The sequence below is a fragment of the Vanellus vanellus genome (genome assembly GCF_965231255.1).
Source record: "Vanellus vanellus genome assembly, chromosome: 2".
In the NCBI taxonomy this organism is placed as follows: Eukaryota; Metazoa; Chordata; class Aves; order Charadriiformes; family Charadriidae; genus Vanellus; species Vanellus vanellus.
This window is the reverse complement of record NC_138906.1, coordinates 65,720,636-65,735,274: the sequence shown is the minus strand read 5'-3', so window position 1 is coordinate 65,735,274 and position 14,639 is coordinate 65,720,636. Positions and strand designations below refer to the sequence as shown.

Here is a 14,639-nt window from a genome sequence, read left to right as displayed (position 1 = left end):
CTTTCTATTCCTCACTTTTATGGAAGTTTCTTGCATGTACCAGTTTTTCCAAAACAATGATTGTGGGGAAAACAGAGTACACAATTGCTAATGACTGAATTTGGTACAATCTTCTGCCTCCCACCCACCTTCATTTTTTGGGGATGGATAGGGAATAATATTTAATAAGTTATTTTCAGAAGTAATATAATGAATATACATTTAGACAAGCTTAACAAAGAGGCTCTGTTTACATAAGTATAGAAGCCATAATAAAAATGTACTAGCAATTGACAAGTTCTGTGCAATTTTTCAATGCACAGTTTATACCGTTCGTCAATAAAAATACCTCATGACAAAATCTTTAATCTCATGAATGTATAGTATAACATTGATTTAAAAGATACAAACTAGGAAGTAAAAAAATACTAGCTTAAAGTATTTCCAATACCAACAGCTAGGAGGTATTCTTTAACTGGATATCATCAACCTAAATCTCACTATTTTATATTCACTTAAGAAAAAATAAACTTCTAATTTGGAAACCCCCCTAACATTTCATTCTTTCAGCTGACTGCAGATAAAATACTTGTAAATACAAAAGAAAAAGAAGAGGTGACAGTTTTGTAACCTATATTATATAGGATATATATTTACCATAGAAAAGTTGATGCTATTCCGTTAGGAACAGGATGCATACATTCCCTGGCTTTTGCACTACAAAATATTTTTGTCCACAGATGATTTGTAACTTTTATATCACGTTTATAAAAGTAAACCAAACCAAACTTCATGCGTTTTAAAGAACCTTTCTTACACATTGTAGTTACTCTTCAGTGAGAAAACATGGTCCACTCTGGTTCACATCCTTGCAACAACACAAAAATATAGTATTACAAAATACAATTAAGTGATCTCTTGATTTTAAACTTTTGAATCTGCTGTAATTAAAAAAGTAGTAATACTTGATATTAAATTTCAAGGTGGAGATGTCAGTATAAAAGTTCTGAGCCACCAATGAGCACTTTGAATCCTTCCCAGTTTTATGCTTGTTATTTCAGAAGCAATAACAAATAGTGCATTTACGGCAAAAGTATCAGATCCAAAGACTGAATTTCTATTGCTATTAAAAATATAAAAGAAATCAGAACTATAAAAACTGATGCATGGATAGAAAGTTAGTGATTAAGAAACAAGGAACAGAAGCCTGCTGACTTTTAATAACTGCAAAAGATGAAAACTTACTTTTAGCAAGAGTTTTTTTACAATTCTCTTCTTGGCATTTGAAATAAAGCTTTTGAAAAAATATGCTGCAAAATTCTTAACTGTTTATTAATCAGTGTTTTGAAAAACTAGATTAGGCATTCCAGTTTTTTTAAGGTGTCGATAATCTATTTTACAGATGCATAAATGTTGCACAGTTTGTATGAAAAATACGTAGTTTTCAGTGTTAACAATACATACAACTATAAAACAGTAGAGTATCACACAGAGTCTGCAAGTTTCTCTCTCTCTTCAAATTGTTTGTCTACTGCAAGTGAAAGAGCCTGAAGAAATGTTGTCATTGTAACACTGGGGGACTAAAAATAAGAGAACATTTTGTTAGACACACTACAGCCATAAGCATACATAATATTTTACATACGCATCACAGTATTTAAAAGAGAAACATTCGACTTCCATATTACAAAATTTTCAAAATGCTACAAAACATAAAAATGCAGGTTTCTTTTAAACCAATTAGCATAGTAAAGTCAAAGTCAAGCTATGTAAAGTCAATCACTATTACTGTGGATTTGCTTCAAAAAAGGTTTTTAACAAATTATTATTGTTTATAATGTGGCAGGGGGGTTTGTTTTAGCAAGAAATTATCAGAGAAACAATATCAATGTTCTGTCACAACATTTAATTAAAAGTAGAATGCTGTTGGACAGGTCAATCCCACACGTCTTCTCCAATCTCATTTTAAATTATGGGTAGCATATAATTGTTTCAGTCTACAAAGCTGCAGAAACAGTGCAATTCATCTTAAGTGGGTGTTTTAGGCCCAATCTTTCACTCCCAGCAGTGTCCAAATGTCTTTCCACCTGTCTCAAAACCAAACCAAAATATAACAAATAGAACAAAATTAATTGAATATAATAAACTTACTTGAATATAAAGCGCATGTGCTAGGAAAGGAAGTTTTCTCAGGACCCGGCCACTAAGACCTTCACTTCTTCTGTAGTAAAACAGAGACAAGTGCTGCTTAAAATATCCACTCTTAAAAGATCTTTCGCCTTTTTCTTTTTCTCCCGTAAGTTGCTCTAAATAACCTCAAATCACAGTTCAGCAGCTCACTTGCAGCACTTTTAGCAGAAGCAGGAAGTGAACAGACAACTTCAGCCTATTTGAGGCTATACGGTACAGAAAAGCAAGCAAGAATACAGAAATACAATGGTCACATTTGCCTGCCAAAGCTTACATCGTGCCCTTCACGTCACTCTGCCATATCTCACTAATTTGGGGGAAATGTCTACACTGAAAGGGTATGGTACAGACATAATCCTCCATCCACACTTGGAAGGACTTTTTTGTTTTGAAGGCTGGACCTCACAGCAACTGCTTATCTTCTTCCCACCATTTACACACAGCTTCCTTCACCTCACCTACTTGATATAAGTTTCCATCTCCTCCAAACACCACTCTGTATGTAGAAGCCAAACGTCTTTGCCTGGAAAAACTTATTTGCTTTTAGTCCACTCCTCAACTGGTTAAGATTGTATACTTCAGGAACAGAAGGAAAACACATTTTCTTGACTTTATAAATATTATTTTGTTCCATAGGGACAAGCACTTTGGAAAAAAATATTGCTTGATATTGTGAATATAATTTTTATTGTGTCAAGAATTGTTATGTTGTCGTGAAATACTATTTGCTCTACTAGCATACTGAGCAAAAATTCACACTCTCCATCTACACTTCACTCCTTTCCCTTTTGCTGCTGTCCACTTATATCTCGATGCTAAAACTGACTTAGCAGATTGCAAGGCATTCCAAAACAATTTCTTAGCAGGAACTAAGTCCAATGCTATTTCCACTAAACTGCATTTAAAATTCACAATATCCACTGAAACCTAAGGCATCTCACTAATCCAGCCAGAAATTTGTCAAGAGGACTTCAAAGGGCAGAGCAGAAACCAAAAGCAGTACCAGGCCAAGCCAGATCTGAGAGTAAGAAATGCTGCCAATCCTGATCACTTCCACTTTTTGTCCCTTGAAAGGTTTTGCACTGACCTTATCAGGAAACAATTGAGATGTTTCAGAACTCTAGCTGTTACAAAATTTAATTACATCTAATCGTTCCACAACTAACTAACTAAATACATAAAATGTAGCATTTCACAATCTTACCTTGAGATTTCTTTTAGTACAAGGCTTAACCTTGACACGTTATTTTCTATGAAGCCTATCATCTCTAGCTCTCTGAGTGTCAGGAGCTGCTGTCGAGGATATATTATTTGACACTAGAAAGAAGAGTTATACACTGTTGCATGAAAAACTCAAAGACATTCAAAAGTAAACTCTACAGTAAGAGTGGCAATAGAGAGAAGAATGAAATTGGTGTATTTTTGTTATTTAGGAAGTATGATTAAAATGTCAAATTTATTATAATACGACATTTTACAGTCTTGATTTCAAAATATTACCTTCATCAGCTCTTCCAAGCAAGAAAGATATATTCTAAATATTGCTGCAGTGGATGGAGGTCCAATGTATTGTTTTATGTCAGCCCTGTCTACAAAGGCCATGTCAATTTTCTCCGTAATATTTGAAGTAGTCAGGATAACGACATTGGGATACCTTCAAGATAAAAGCAGATTTTTAGGTCACATGTACAAGAATTATCTCCTTTTGTGACTGGCAAATTGATACCTTCCTTCTTATGACTCAAGCCATTTCATACAACAAGCAGACACAGCACTCTTGTCAGCCAGCAATTACACTGAATGATCTGAAGTTCTCGGTCAGTTATTACCAATCTATTTCAATTCATAGTCTCTTTCTTTCAGCTGTTTTGCAAGTGTCCATAGTTTCTCCAACCCTACTGTAGAAGTGATGTACATTAACTATCTAAAGCCTACTGGCATAGTGTCTGCCACAAAAAAAGAAAAAAAAAAAGATTATGAAAAGACGACTTGCAAATTTGAACCTTTAATCTACATGTTTTCTATTTCAAATCTGTAGAAAGTATACAGTTTAACTGGGAATGTGACACATTCTAACTGTGGATGACATGAGAGCGAGAGAAGTAACATCTCCTTGCTCTAAGAAATACTGAAAGAACATTCTCAACCAAAGCTATTTTTAGATGAAGCCTGTGGACTTTTACGTGTGAATAAGCCACTTACTTTTAATTAGCCACAAGACAGGGCCAAATGCTAAGGCACTTTTCTTTCTGTGAACAGAGCCAAGTATGCCCAAAAAGGGGAGGGAAGTGGCAGGAATAAAACAAGAGATAGTACACTGCACTGAATCCAGCACGCGAGGCAGACCAAGCAGCATTAACGATTATTTCTAAGCCATGTGCTGTGCAAGTCTGCTTTAGACTGACATCTAGAAGCTGTAAATAATGAATGAATCCTTCATTGATCTTATTCTTGTCTCTTTAAGGCAGATATGATGACCATTCGTCCTGCATCTCTCCCTAGCTTTAAAGGAAGTATACCATCTGTATATTTGATTGTTCACTCAGTTACATGCAAAATATTGTTGGATTACTCCTATTTCTTTTCACACTTAGCACCATTAATAGAGAATAGTTCACTAACCCACTTGGTTTACTAGGAATTAAGATTTAGCAGGAATCCTGAAATTGTCAATTACCTTTTGCTATTGCAATAATATGAATTTACCTTTTAATCTGATCTATTTGTGTCAGTACAGCATTCACCACACGAATAGCATCTGAAGGCTCTGTGCCCGCCTTGAAGGCACTGCGGGCTGCTGTGAGGCTTTCTACCTACAAAAAAAACAAACCAACGAACAAACCAAACAAAAAAACAACAAAAAAATATCACTGAACACCAAAAAAAAACATAAAAAGTTGTACATTTGGAGCGCTGGCAGCAAGCAAATAACTCAGACAATACACCCTTAGATTCTTGTGTCTGGTATCTAAAGCTTCATCTTCAATATCTTTTGTTAAGTAGGAATTTGCGGGGAGAAGCAAAGGAATATCAAGGAAGCAAAATGTAGTGAGTGAAATTCCGGTTCAGACAGCAGAACCGAGGCTGTTTTTCATTTTAATTAAATTTCCGTGGCGGGGAGAAAAACACACACCAGTATAATGAATACATTGAATTTAGGAACTCCACTATAACAAAGCTAATGAGGTACATACTTACTAAGTATGCTTATGTATGCAAGTCTGAAGAGAATCTAGACAATGAATTGAACCATAATAATGCTTTTTAGAGCTTTATAATGTACATAAGAGTACAATTAATACACATCTAGGCTACTTCTAAGTTTAAAACAATACTCCATTTGTAAACACACAGCAGTAAGGGAAGTTCCACCAAGAAAGGTTTCGCTTCATTTTCATCTGGAATTTGCCTACTAAATCATCCTGTGTTCTTCCCAAATCTCTCAACTGCAGTAGTCAAGATTAAAATGCACTCTTCTGCACAAAGTTATGTAACTTACAAAAAAGCATAAACATGCTTTTATTGTTCTTTACAAATAAACATTATCACAGTTCCCTCCCATCAATTTGCTTTCTGCAAAATTTTATGTACATCAACTCTAGAATCATACCTCATCAATCAGAACAAAAACAAGAGCATCTTTGTCATCAATTAACTCTTGAATCTTCTGGAACATCTTGGTTACAAGCTTGCCACTCTAGAAAGAGACCATATGTATATGTTTAAGTATTTCCTTATCACATAACTTTCCAAGCCTTACCATATTAAAAGACAGAAATACCTGTTTTTTTTAAATAATTTTCTAATACAGCTTCTATTTCAGTGTTTTCAATCATACTAATTATAGTAATCTTTGGTGCACACATCTTTTGGTTATGAAACAAGCTCAACAGAAACAGTGTCATTTCTAAAACACAGCATACAGCTTCTATTTCAGTGTTTTCAATCATACTAATTATAGTAATCTTTGGTGCACACATCTTTTGGTTATGAAACAAGCTCAACAGAAACAGTGTCATTTCTAAAACACAGCATACTTAATTAGCTACATCAATACCTACCTCAGAAAACCATTTAGAGAAAAGGCTATGGCTGTTTATCTCAATTAACTGTCCATATCTATACCTAAAGTAGGAAGGGAAAAAGAAGTATCAACTCTATTGTAAATAAAAGTCAGTGATATCATTAGCTTCTGTAAGTCTCATTCCCTCCACTTCAACCCTGGAATTCTGTGAATTAGTACTTTATATTACTTTTAAAACCATAATACCTGTTTTCAGTTTACCTGTCATTTCCAGAAACATGTCTCACTACAATTCTTCATATTAAATTGCTAACAGAATTCTTTCATTAGAACAGGTGCTATTTAAATATAGTTTAAGTAACAGTTACCATGCTAATGGCCTCATTTTTCTGTGTGTTAAGATTTTGTCCAGTATAGAAAGAACATATATATAAGCATGAAACTTATTTACTTGGCTCTGCATGTCTCCTTAGGACAAAATATCTCAACCACACTTTATATAGCTCATGTTTATCATAAATTCAGCTGGGGCTAGAATCAGATCACTCCAATAATTACACATTATTTATGTTACATCTAGTATTTTATATACCAATTTTTAATCTAAATTTGTTGGTATGAAGTTGAAGGCTAACACTTATTACTCGTCTGATATACAGACTGACCTCTACAGACTGTGGCATTCAGACAATCCAAGTACAAAAAGAATTGGTTACAAAATCACTACCTATTAAAAACAGGCTTTCTTGAACATGAAGATGCAAACACCAGGGTCGATACTCTGTGATCCTTTGCCCTCTAATATTCATTGATGTACAACGAGAGCACAAACAAATGACTATATCACCACTGGAATTTGTTTTACATACCTGGGCACAAATAATTATACATTTTAAAAAGCATTAAAACATCCTAACCAGCCTATCAGATCAGTTTTATTGCTAGCCAGGTGTACTATAAAATTTTATGAACATTGGCACTTGGCACCAGCTACTTGAAATCAAATATTAAATATATTCGGGCTACTGAAAAAGAACAATTAACAACAGTAAACTAAAGTGAAAAATTTCTAAAAGTGATCACCTGTATGACAGTCGAATTGTCAGCTTCTGAGCCAATGCTTTACAGAGAGAGGTTTTACCAGTTCCAGGAGGACCTGGTTTGAAATCAAATCCATACATTACACAAATCTGCATCAGATTGTTAATGACATGTAGCACCTTTTTAACCACTGTATTTCATTACAGCACTAATCATAGAACAAAAAAAGAGCAGACAATGACTGTGAACACCAGATTATTTTGAGAAGGTTGCTTACTCCACTACAGTCCTAGAGCTGAGGTTTGAATTTATATAATTTTCAATTATTAGTATAGTTAGTGTAGCAGTTTGTATGCAGACACCATGAAGTTAAAATACTCAACAGCCACAGAAACGAACTGTATCACCGTAGCAGAGCTTATGCTTACTAGCATTCTCAAAAATCAGTGCTGTGCTTAAACTTATATCTTCCTAAAACATACTCTTCTAACATGCAAAACAGAAACACATCATGCCTAGTTTGATCAGCTGTCCACTTGCCCAGAAATCTCTACCTTGGGGCAACCTTTTGGATATGTCCAAACTTTTGGATCAATCCAAACCTTTTGGATCTGTCTTGACACCCTATGGAAGAGCCTGACAGACTTTCTCCAAACATAAAAGTACAAGCATAGTTTAACAGAGTATGAATGTATGGAAGTTGATGTGTGGGTGCTAAATAAACTGATAATATCAACCAGATGACAGTGCTTTCATCCAAAGCCAGTACTGCCATTATAGCATAAATGTATTTTGCACTACAACAGTCATAGATTTCCCAGTATTAATTTCTTTGTGATCACAATAATAAGCTCATTCCTAAAATTAAATATACCTACCATAGATTCATTGTTAACAGTCTGAAATAGTTTTCCAAACAAAAATATCCTGCAGCTTCTAAACTGATAAATAGTTATAACTTAAGTATAATCAACACTCATAACAAACATTTCCACTATGACCTTTTATTTTTGAATACCAGAATTGATGACAAAATTGTAATTAATCAATAGCAAGCTGCATTTTGCAAGAAAATAGATTCATTTGATATTAATCTTGTTGATGGTATAACCTCCACAGTAAGCTAGGACTGACTGGAGATTACAGCTTCACTGAAATAGTAATAATTAAATTAGAGAGAGTACTGCTTTCACGCTTGGCAATGGAACACACATTGTTAAGAATACAACACACAGACTGATTTCCCAGTTTCCTCTAAAGTTTTTATAAAGCCATAACTATCATTTTTTTTAATACTGCAATTGAACTGTAACTAATATATGGCTCCTAATGTCCTCGATATCTGCATTACTTTTGCACTTTATACAAATTTGAAAAACAACTATTGTCACTGCATTATAAATTTTAGAATTTAAATTCCTGCAAAACATAGTACCTGTGAACATTGATTTAATTCTGACATTTCATCTAATTTCAAAACACAGAAGTGCAATGCAAGTTTTCCCAGAAGGAAATTATGAGCAGATGGCCAATGAATCTAATTGGTTTAAGACAGATAATTTTTACCATGCAGCAAAACAACTCTGTTCCACGATATCAGGTTGCTGTCAACATTTTTGTCAGAAAATAGTAGTGTTGTCGTGACATAATCAAGTAACTAATTGAAGAGAAAAAGAGACACAAAAATTAGAGGCCTATCAGCAAATACAATTACAAATACAATACCACAATACCACACATGCAGTCAACAATGATCAACTTGCTGTTATTTAGTACATCCATAAGTCTAATTAAATAGTCCTGGCATTTCACAGATGATTTGGAAAGCAGTTCCATAAATTAGACAAATGTTGATATGTTAATTGATGTTTACCTTATAAATGAAGAAGTACAATCATTGGAATGTTTTGCTTTACTATAGATGGTTATAAAGACTTACGTGAGAATAATGTATATATGGTATTTTAAACAAGCTAATGAATTAGTTATTTGTGTCCAAAAACTTCAGGTAGAAACGTGTTTTTTTTTTTTTAATGAGCATGATAAACATCTCAATGAGTGCTGTCATAAGAGCAACTCAATTGAATCACTTGTGGTTTTTACTCCATCACAATTACTAAATTTCAGATTACAGTATTACAGTTCTATAAGCTCTGGCAGTTATCATTGCAACCTTTGATGAATGCACAGAATCTTTAAACTAGAAAATGAACCTATGGAACTGTTTTGTTTCTTCTGACTGTCTTAACCAGCGTTCAATTGGCAATGCACTCTAGTCAGATCATTCAACATCCATTTGTATGAACAGTAGTAGTGCTGGCTGACATTACCGCTACACCAATGAATTGTCTAGCTGCTGCCAGAAACACACAGTTAAACTCCCATTCCCTTCTGCCTAGCCTGCACCCACCACTTCTGTTACACAACCGTTAGCTATAGTCACAGCAGACCAATTAATGGGACAAAATTAGGTGGAAATTAGCCCATCACATAATAAGTTGAAGTGATTTAGTTTCCTCAGTTAGTTTACTGCAAGGTAACATGTGCCAGCAGAAGGGCAGCACTGCAAGTACAGCTGATAGCAACACACTTCTCTTTTAGTGATAGCAAGACACCACCGTGTCCTTATCATTAAAAAAAAATGACACCAAAGACACAACAGATCTTTTGGGACCTTCACAGCGGCGAAATAGAGAATTGATTTCAAAGAATGCTGCATACATTTTTTTTCTAAGCCTCTCAAGTTATTTTTTTCCACCAATTTTCTCCTCCACTTCTAAACATGCAATTAATGAGCCTTAAAACAAGGTGCAGTATTGTAAAAAAGTTAATTTCTACTCTATTCTACAGAACAGTAATTGTTTTCTTCATGGAGGCTGATGAATGTGTCTAAAGCAAAAGTGAAAATCTTCTGAGAAGTTTTAAATTACTACTGAAAAAACACCTCCAAGCTGTTAAACTTATGATTTCTGTAAAATAAGCCAATGCATATGAAGAAATTCTTTATAATTTGTGGCATGAGCATCACTGAACCCAGTTTCACAAGGAAACTGAGATTTTTTGCAAAGCTGACTTCACAGTAGTACGTATTGATACACATCTGAGATATGATGTTTCATCTCAAAACATCAGCTCTGCTTTCTTTTAAGTGTACATCAGAGAAGTAACTTTCAAAAATTACATAGAGTTTTTAACAAGAATATAAAGCTTTGCAAAATGGCTAAAACCATGCTACCTTTCAAAATACAGAAGTTTAATAAGCTGGCATCATAATTCTTTCTCGAGCTGGTGATTTCCAAATAACTACTCCACGGGATGCGGCAAAGTTCAGACAGGCTACATTTCAACTCTTACTTCTCCCCGAGCAATTTCAGTTGTTATTCATTTTCAACTTACGTGTGATTTTACTTCAGTGTCATATATAAGACTTTCCCAAAGGCCATGAAATTCAGCTGCAAAATCAATATATTATATACCTGTTTAGGATAAATTAATCTGGGAACTTGTAATCTACCGTTGCAGCACAAAGTATTTTTCAAATTATTCTCAACTAAAATTAAGCATTAAGAACAAATTTACGAGAGCAGTTAAAATACATGGAAAAAAACATATGAGTTATTTTTCTCAAAATGGAAACACTACTTTCTAACAGACAAATTCAGCAGTTTCACAACTTCTGTTTCCTCAAATAATTGTGGCGAGAAATTAATCTTCTTAATTTCTTAACATGAAAGGAAAAATACAATTCTTTTCCATTTCTGTAGGGGATGGACCTACGTTCCCCCAAGAAAAAAAGCTATGAAAAGTTGGTATGGGAGGAGGGTTCTAAGCCCAATTTTATGATTCAGTGTTTTGGGGTGGTTTTTTTTTTTTTTAACATCAACATGTAGAGGATGAAAAAAAGCTGAATTATGCATAAAAAATTCAAGTTGTGATTTGGGTATCAAACATTTCTAGCAGTTAGTTTCTAGCTTTCAGCAAAGAAAACCAAAAAATACTGAACAATTATAAACCAAAATAATATGGGAATAATGTCAAAGTATCAGATTGAATTATTCCTGAAGAGAAATGCAACGGTTAGTTAGGCTTTTCATAACATGGAAAGAGCAAGAAACATCTCATAATCACTGTCTCTTTGAGCTGAAGCTCACACCTGTACTTCTCCTTCCAGGTACAGAATCCAACTTCCCCAAGCACAACACAGTAACAGGCAGGCCATGCTCTATTGCAGAGCAAAGCCTTATTCTTCTTTGCAGAAGATGCTCTGAGGACTTTAAATCTCTTTAGTTTGTTCCAAATATAAGAGCAGCACTGTCTTGGGGACTAGAAGCCAACAGTGGGCTCTGGAAAATGAAAAAATGAATGTTTAAACCGATGAGTTTCTTGCGGGTCTCCAAATACACATTTGGAATGCAGCTTGTAGGGTTAAAAATTTGCTTGCTTCTCATTATGACTATGCATTTTATTCCACAAGACCAGTTACTTCCACCCATCCACAAGTATTGCAGAAATGAATGATGTGTTGTGGAATCACTTGTAGTGGTTCATTCAAAACCACAAAGAAGAAAGTCTAAATATATTCGTTCCATTGGCAAAGGACAAAGTTAAATAATACATACAAATAATAGCTTTAACAGGTAACCCTATAAATGCTTTTAGCCTTTTCAAGGTTTTTCTCTTTCATTGTAATTGCTCTAGACCTTCCAGAAATATCAAATGGGTACCTGCTGGTAGCACCCAGTGGTTAGCTGCAATGATATCCTCATTCTCTTCTTCCAGGTTTTCAGAGCTTGGTCCTTCTTCATTCAGATGAAAAATATGAAGAGAAAGACTGCTTTTGCTCAAGTCAATAGGCTAGAATGGTCATAAAAAGACTTTTAATACATCGTATTTCTCATTCAAATCTAACTATAACATAAGAAAGTTACAGTTCTCAGCTGGCATTCAGCTTTGAAGCCTACTGCTTCTGTCTCAGACCTTACTAAGGGGTGTAGGCCCAAAAACTTACCCACCTTTTCCTGGTTATACCAGTCAGCCTAATAAAAGAAGCTACATCATCTTATAGATCTTGTCTTGCTTATGTCCTAGGCTATCATTAGTCTACCTACAACTAGTTCATATGCATATGAACAGAGCTGTACATTCTTGACTGTAAATACCTGTCTGTCTTTCAGTTTCAGCTCTGTATCCACAATCGACACGGACTGCACATTGCTGTTAAGGAAACCATCATCAAACTCTGTCCACTTGTAATCACCAAACACGACGTTATGTCTGTTCAACAGCTTTAAGACACTCATCCTGATATCTTCTTTCTTCGCCGCACTAACAAGAAAGAAACAGCACTATTTATGGCATTCGCATTTATAAGGAAGTATTAACTAATATCAGAGTGCTTTATTTCATACACTAAGCCTACATCTCACAAAAAGACCCCAAAAACAACAACAAAAAACCACCCCCCCCCCAAACAAACCACACACTAAAAACCACCCACCCCCCCAAGAAGAACTCAAAACCCATTCAACCCCCCTTAACACTCTGCAGGAAAAAAAAAAAACAACATATCAAATTCAGTTTGTTTGCAAAAGCAACAAGTTTGAAACTTGTTTTTAATTTGTACATTAAAAGACACAAGCCAAAGAATACTATTTGCTCTGTTTGCAGTCATAGCAGGGGACATGGAATGACACAGCTAGATTTCCAGAATGGAAATCAGTTATGCAATCTGACCATGTTTCACCAGGTAAAACAGAAAAGAAATCATAGCCAAGCTACTAGACTGAATTTGGTACACTTAACTTGGAAGCTCTATTATGATTTCATGCTTGAGGACAGCTGATAGCTCAGGATGGGGACATGCTATAAAAATTCCAGTAGGAGAAAAAAATTACTACAGAAAAAGGAATACAATTTTAAGATTTCAGAAAGGCTTTAACTTAATTTTGCAATTTCAGTGATGCATTCCCAGTTATCTTTTAAGTTGGACAAAAAGAGAGCAGTGGATATTTTACACCTTGACTTTAGCAACCTTGGACACACTCTCCCATAGTTTCTAGACAGCCAAACAGGTAAGATAAGGACTGGATAAATGGACGACAAGGTGGCTGGACTGTCCAGCTTATGTCCTAGGCTGTGATTACTAGTGATTATTACTGTGATTACTAGGCTAGGGTTGTGATTACTAGTACAAAGACTAAGTAGAGCTGCCAGTAAGTCAGGTGGGGAAAGGTGGGGTGGTGCTGTCAATATTGGGACCAACACTTTTTTTACATCTTCATTTACACCCTGGACAGTGGGATGGAAAGCAACTGCAATAAGTTTATGGATAACACTGAAGCAGGGAGAGCTGTCAGTATACTAGAGGGCCGGGCTGCCATTCAGAGGGACCTCTTGAAGTTCACCAAAGTAAAAGTGAAATCCTGTTTCTCCATCTGTTGCCCAGACAACAGTACAGACCAGAGGCCAACTGGATGAAAAGCAGCTTTGCAGAAAAGGACCCGGGACTACTGGTAGACAAGTTGGTAACAAGTCAGCAGCGTGCCCCTGCTACCAATAAGGCCAATCTTATTTTAGCTAGCAACAGTGCAAATGTTAGGGAAAGTGATTCTTTCCGTCTACTCGCTGTTTGTGAGACTACATCTGGAGCACTGTATACAGTTTAGGGCTCTGCTGTACAGGAGACAATGATGTCCCGGAGCAAGTGCACAATACGGCCACCAACTTGATTACGAGACTGTATCACATGACACACGTGGAGAAGCTGAGAGAAATGGGTTTGTTAAACCTTAGGAAGAGGCACCACGTGGAAACTCATGGGAGAGTATAGAGAAGGCAAAGCAGAGTGCTGTGCACTGTTGTGGGTGCACAGCACAAGGCCAAGAGGCAATAGACACAAGTTGCAGCAAATAAAGTCCTGATCAGAGAGACCTGCTTGATTTCTGATGAACTTCCACATGTATTTGAACGTTGTCACACACGTTTGGGAGCGCTTGCTTCAAATCCCCAGCTGCTTCGTCCATCCTTCTCGCTCCTAAGGGGAAAGGGATACCAAGGAGAAGGAGGCTTTCAGTGGCCATTATGCGGCAACGGCACAACCAGTCCTTCCCTGCACGGGAGACGCCGTGCACCGTCCAAGGGCCGCCCACCCATCGCGGGGACCGGCACTTCCCTCCCTCCCGGGGAGATGGTGACGCCAGCCAGGGGACACGTCGCGAGCGCAGTCGCGCGCGCAGGCGGCCCGCTCCTTCCCCCCGCGGGCCTCCACGGTGGGGACAGGAAATCACCTCACGCCAGACGGGGCCCCAAGAACGGCGCGCTGCGATCGGGGTACACAGGTCCACTCGCGGAGCAGAAGGACCGAGCAACTCCTCTGTCCCCTCAGCACCCTGACTGCTGGGAGAGC

General features: G+C 36.4%; 1 protein-coding gene across 1 annotated transcript; it reads right to left on the bottom strand.

Annotated features, from left to right (window-relative positions):
• Positions 1–1,185: 1,185 nt before the first annotated feature.
• TRIP13 (thyroid hormone receptor interactor 13) lies at positions 1,186–14,256 on the bottom strand (the record flags this gene model as incomplete). The annotated part of the gene is made up of 13 exons (XM_082479555.1): positions 1,186–1,559; positions 2,131–2,200; positions 3,374–3,486; positions 3,670–3,823; positions 4,876–4,982; positions 5,780–5,866; positions 6,231–6,294; positions 7,277–7,349; positions 8,801–8,891; positions 10,631–10,686; positions 11,959–12,088; positions 12,394–12,559; positions 14,165–14,256. 13 exons carry the CDS (start codon positions 14,254–14,256, stop codon positions 1,464–1,466), a joined length of 1,299 nt encoding a protein of 432 aa, XP_082335681.1. The 3' UTR covers positions 1,186–1,463.
• Between the last annotated feature and the right edge of the window lie 383 nt (positions 14,257–14,639).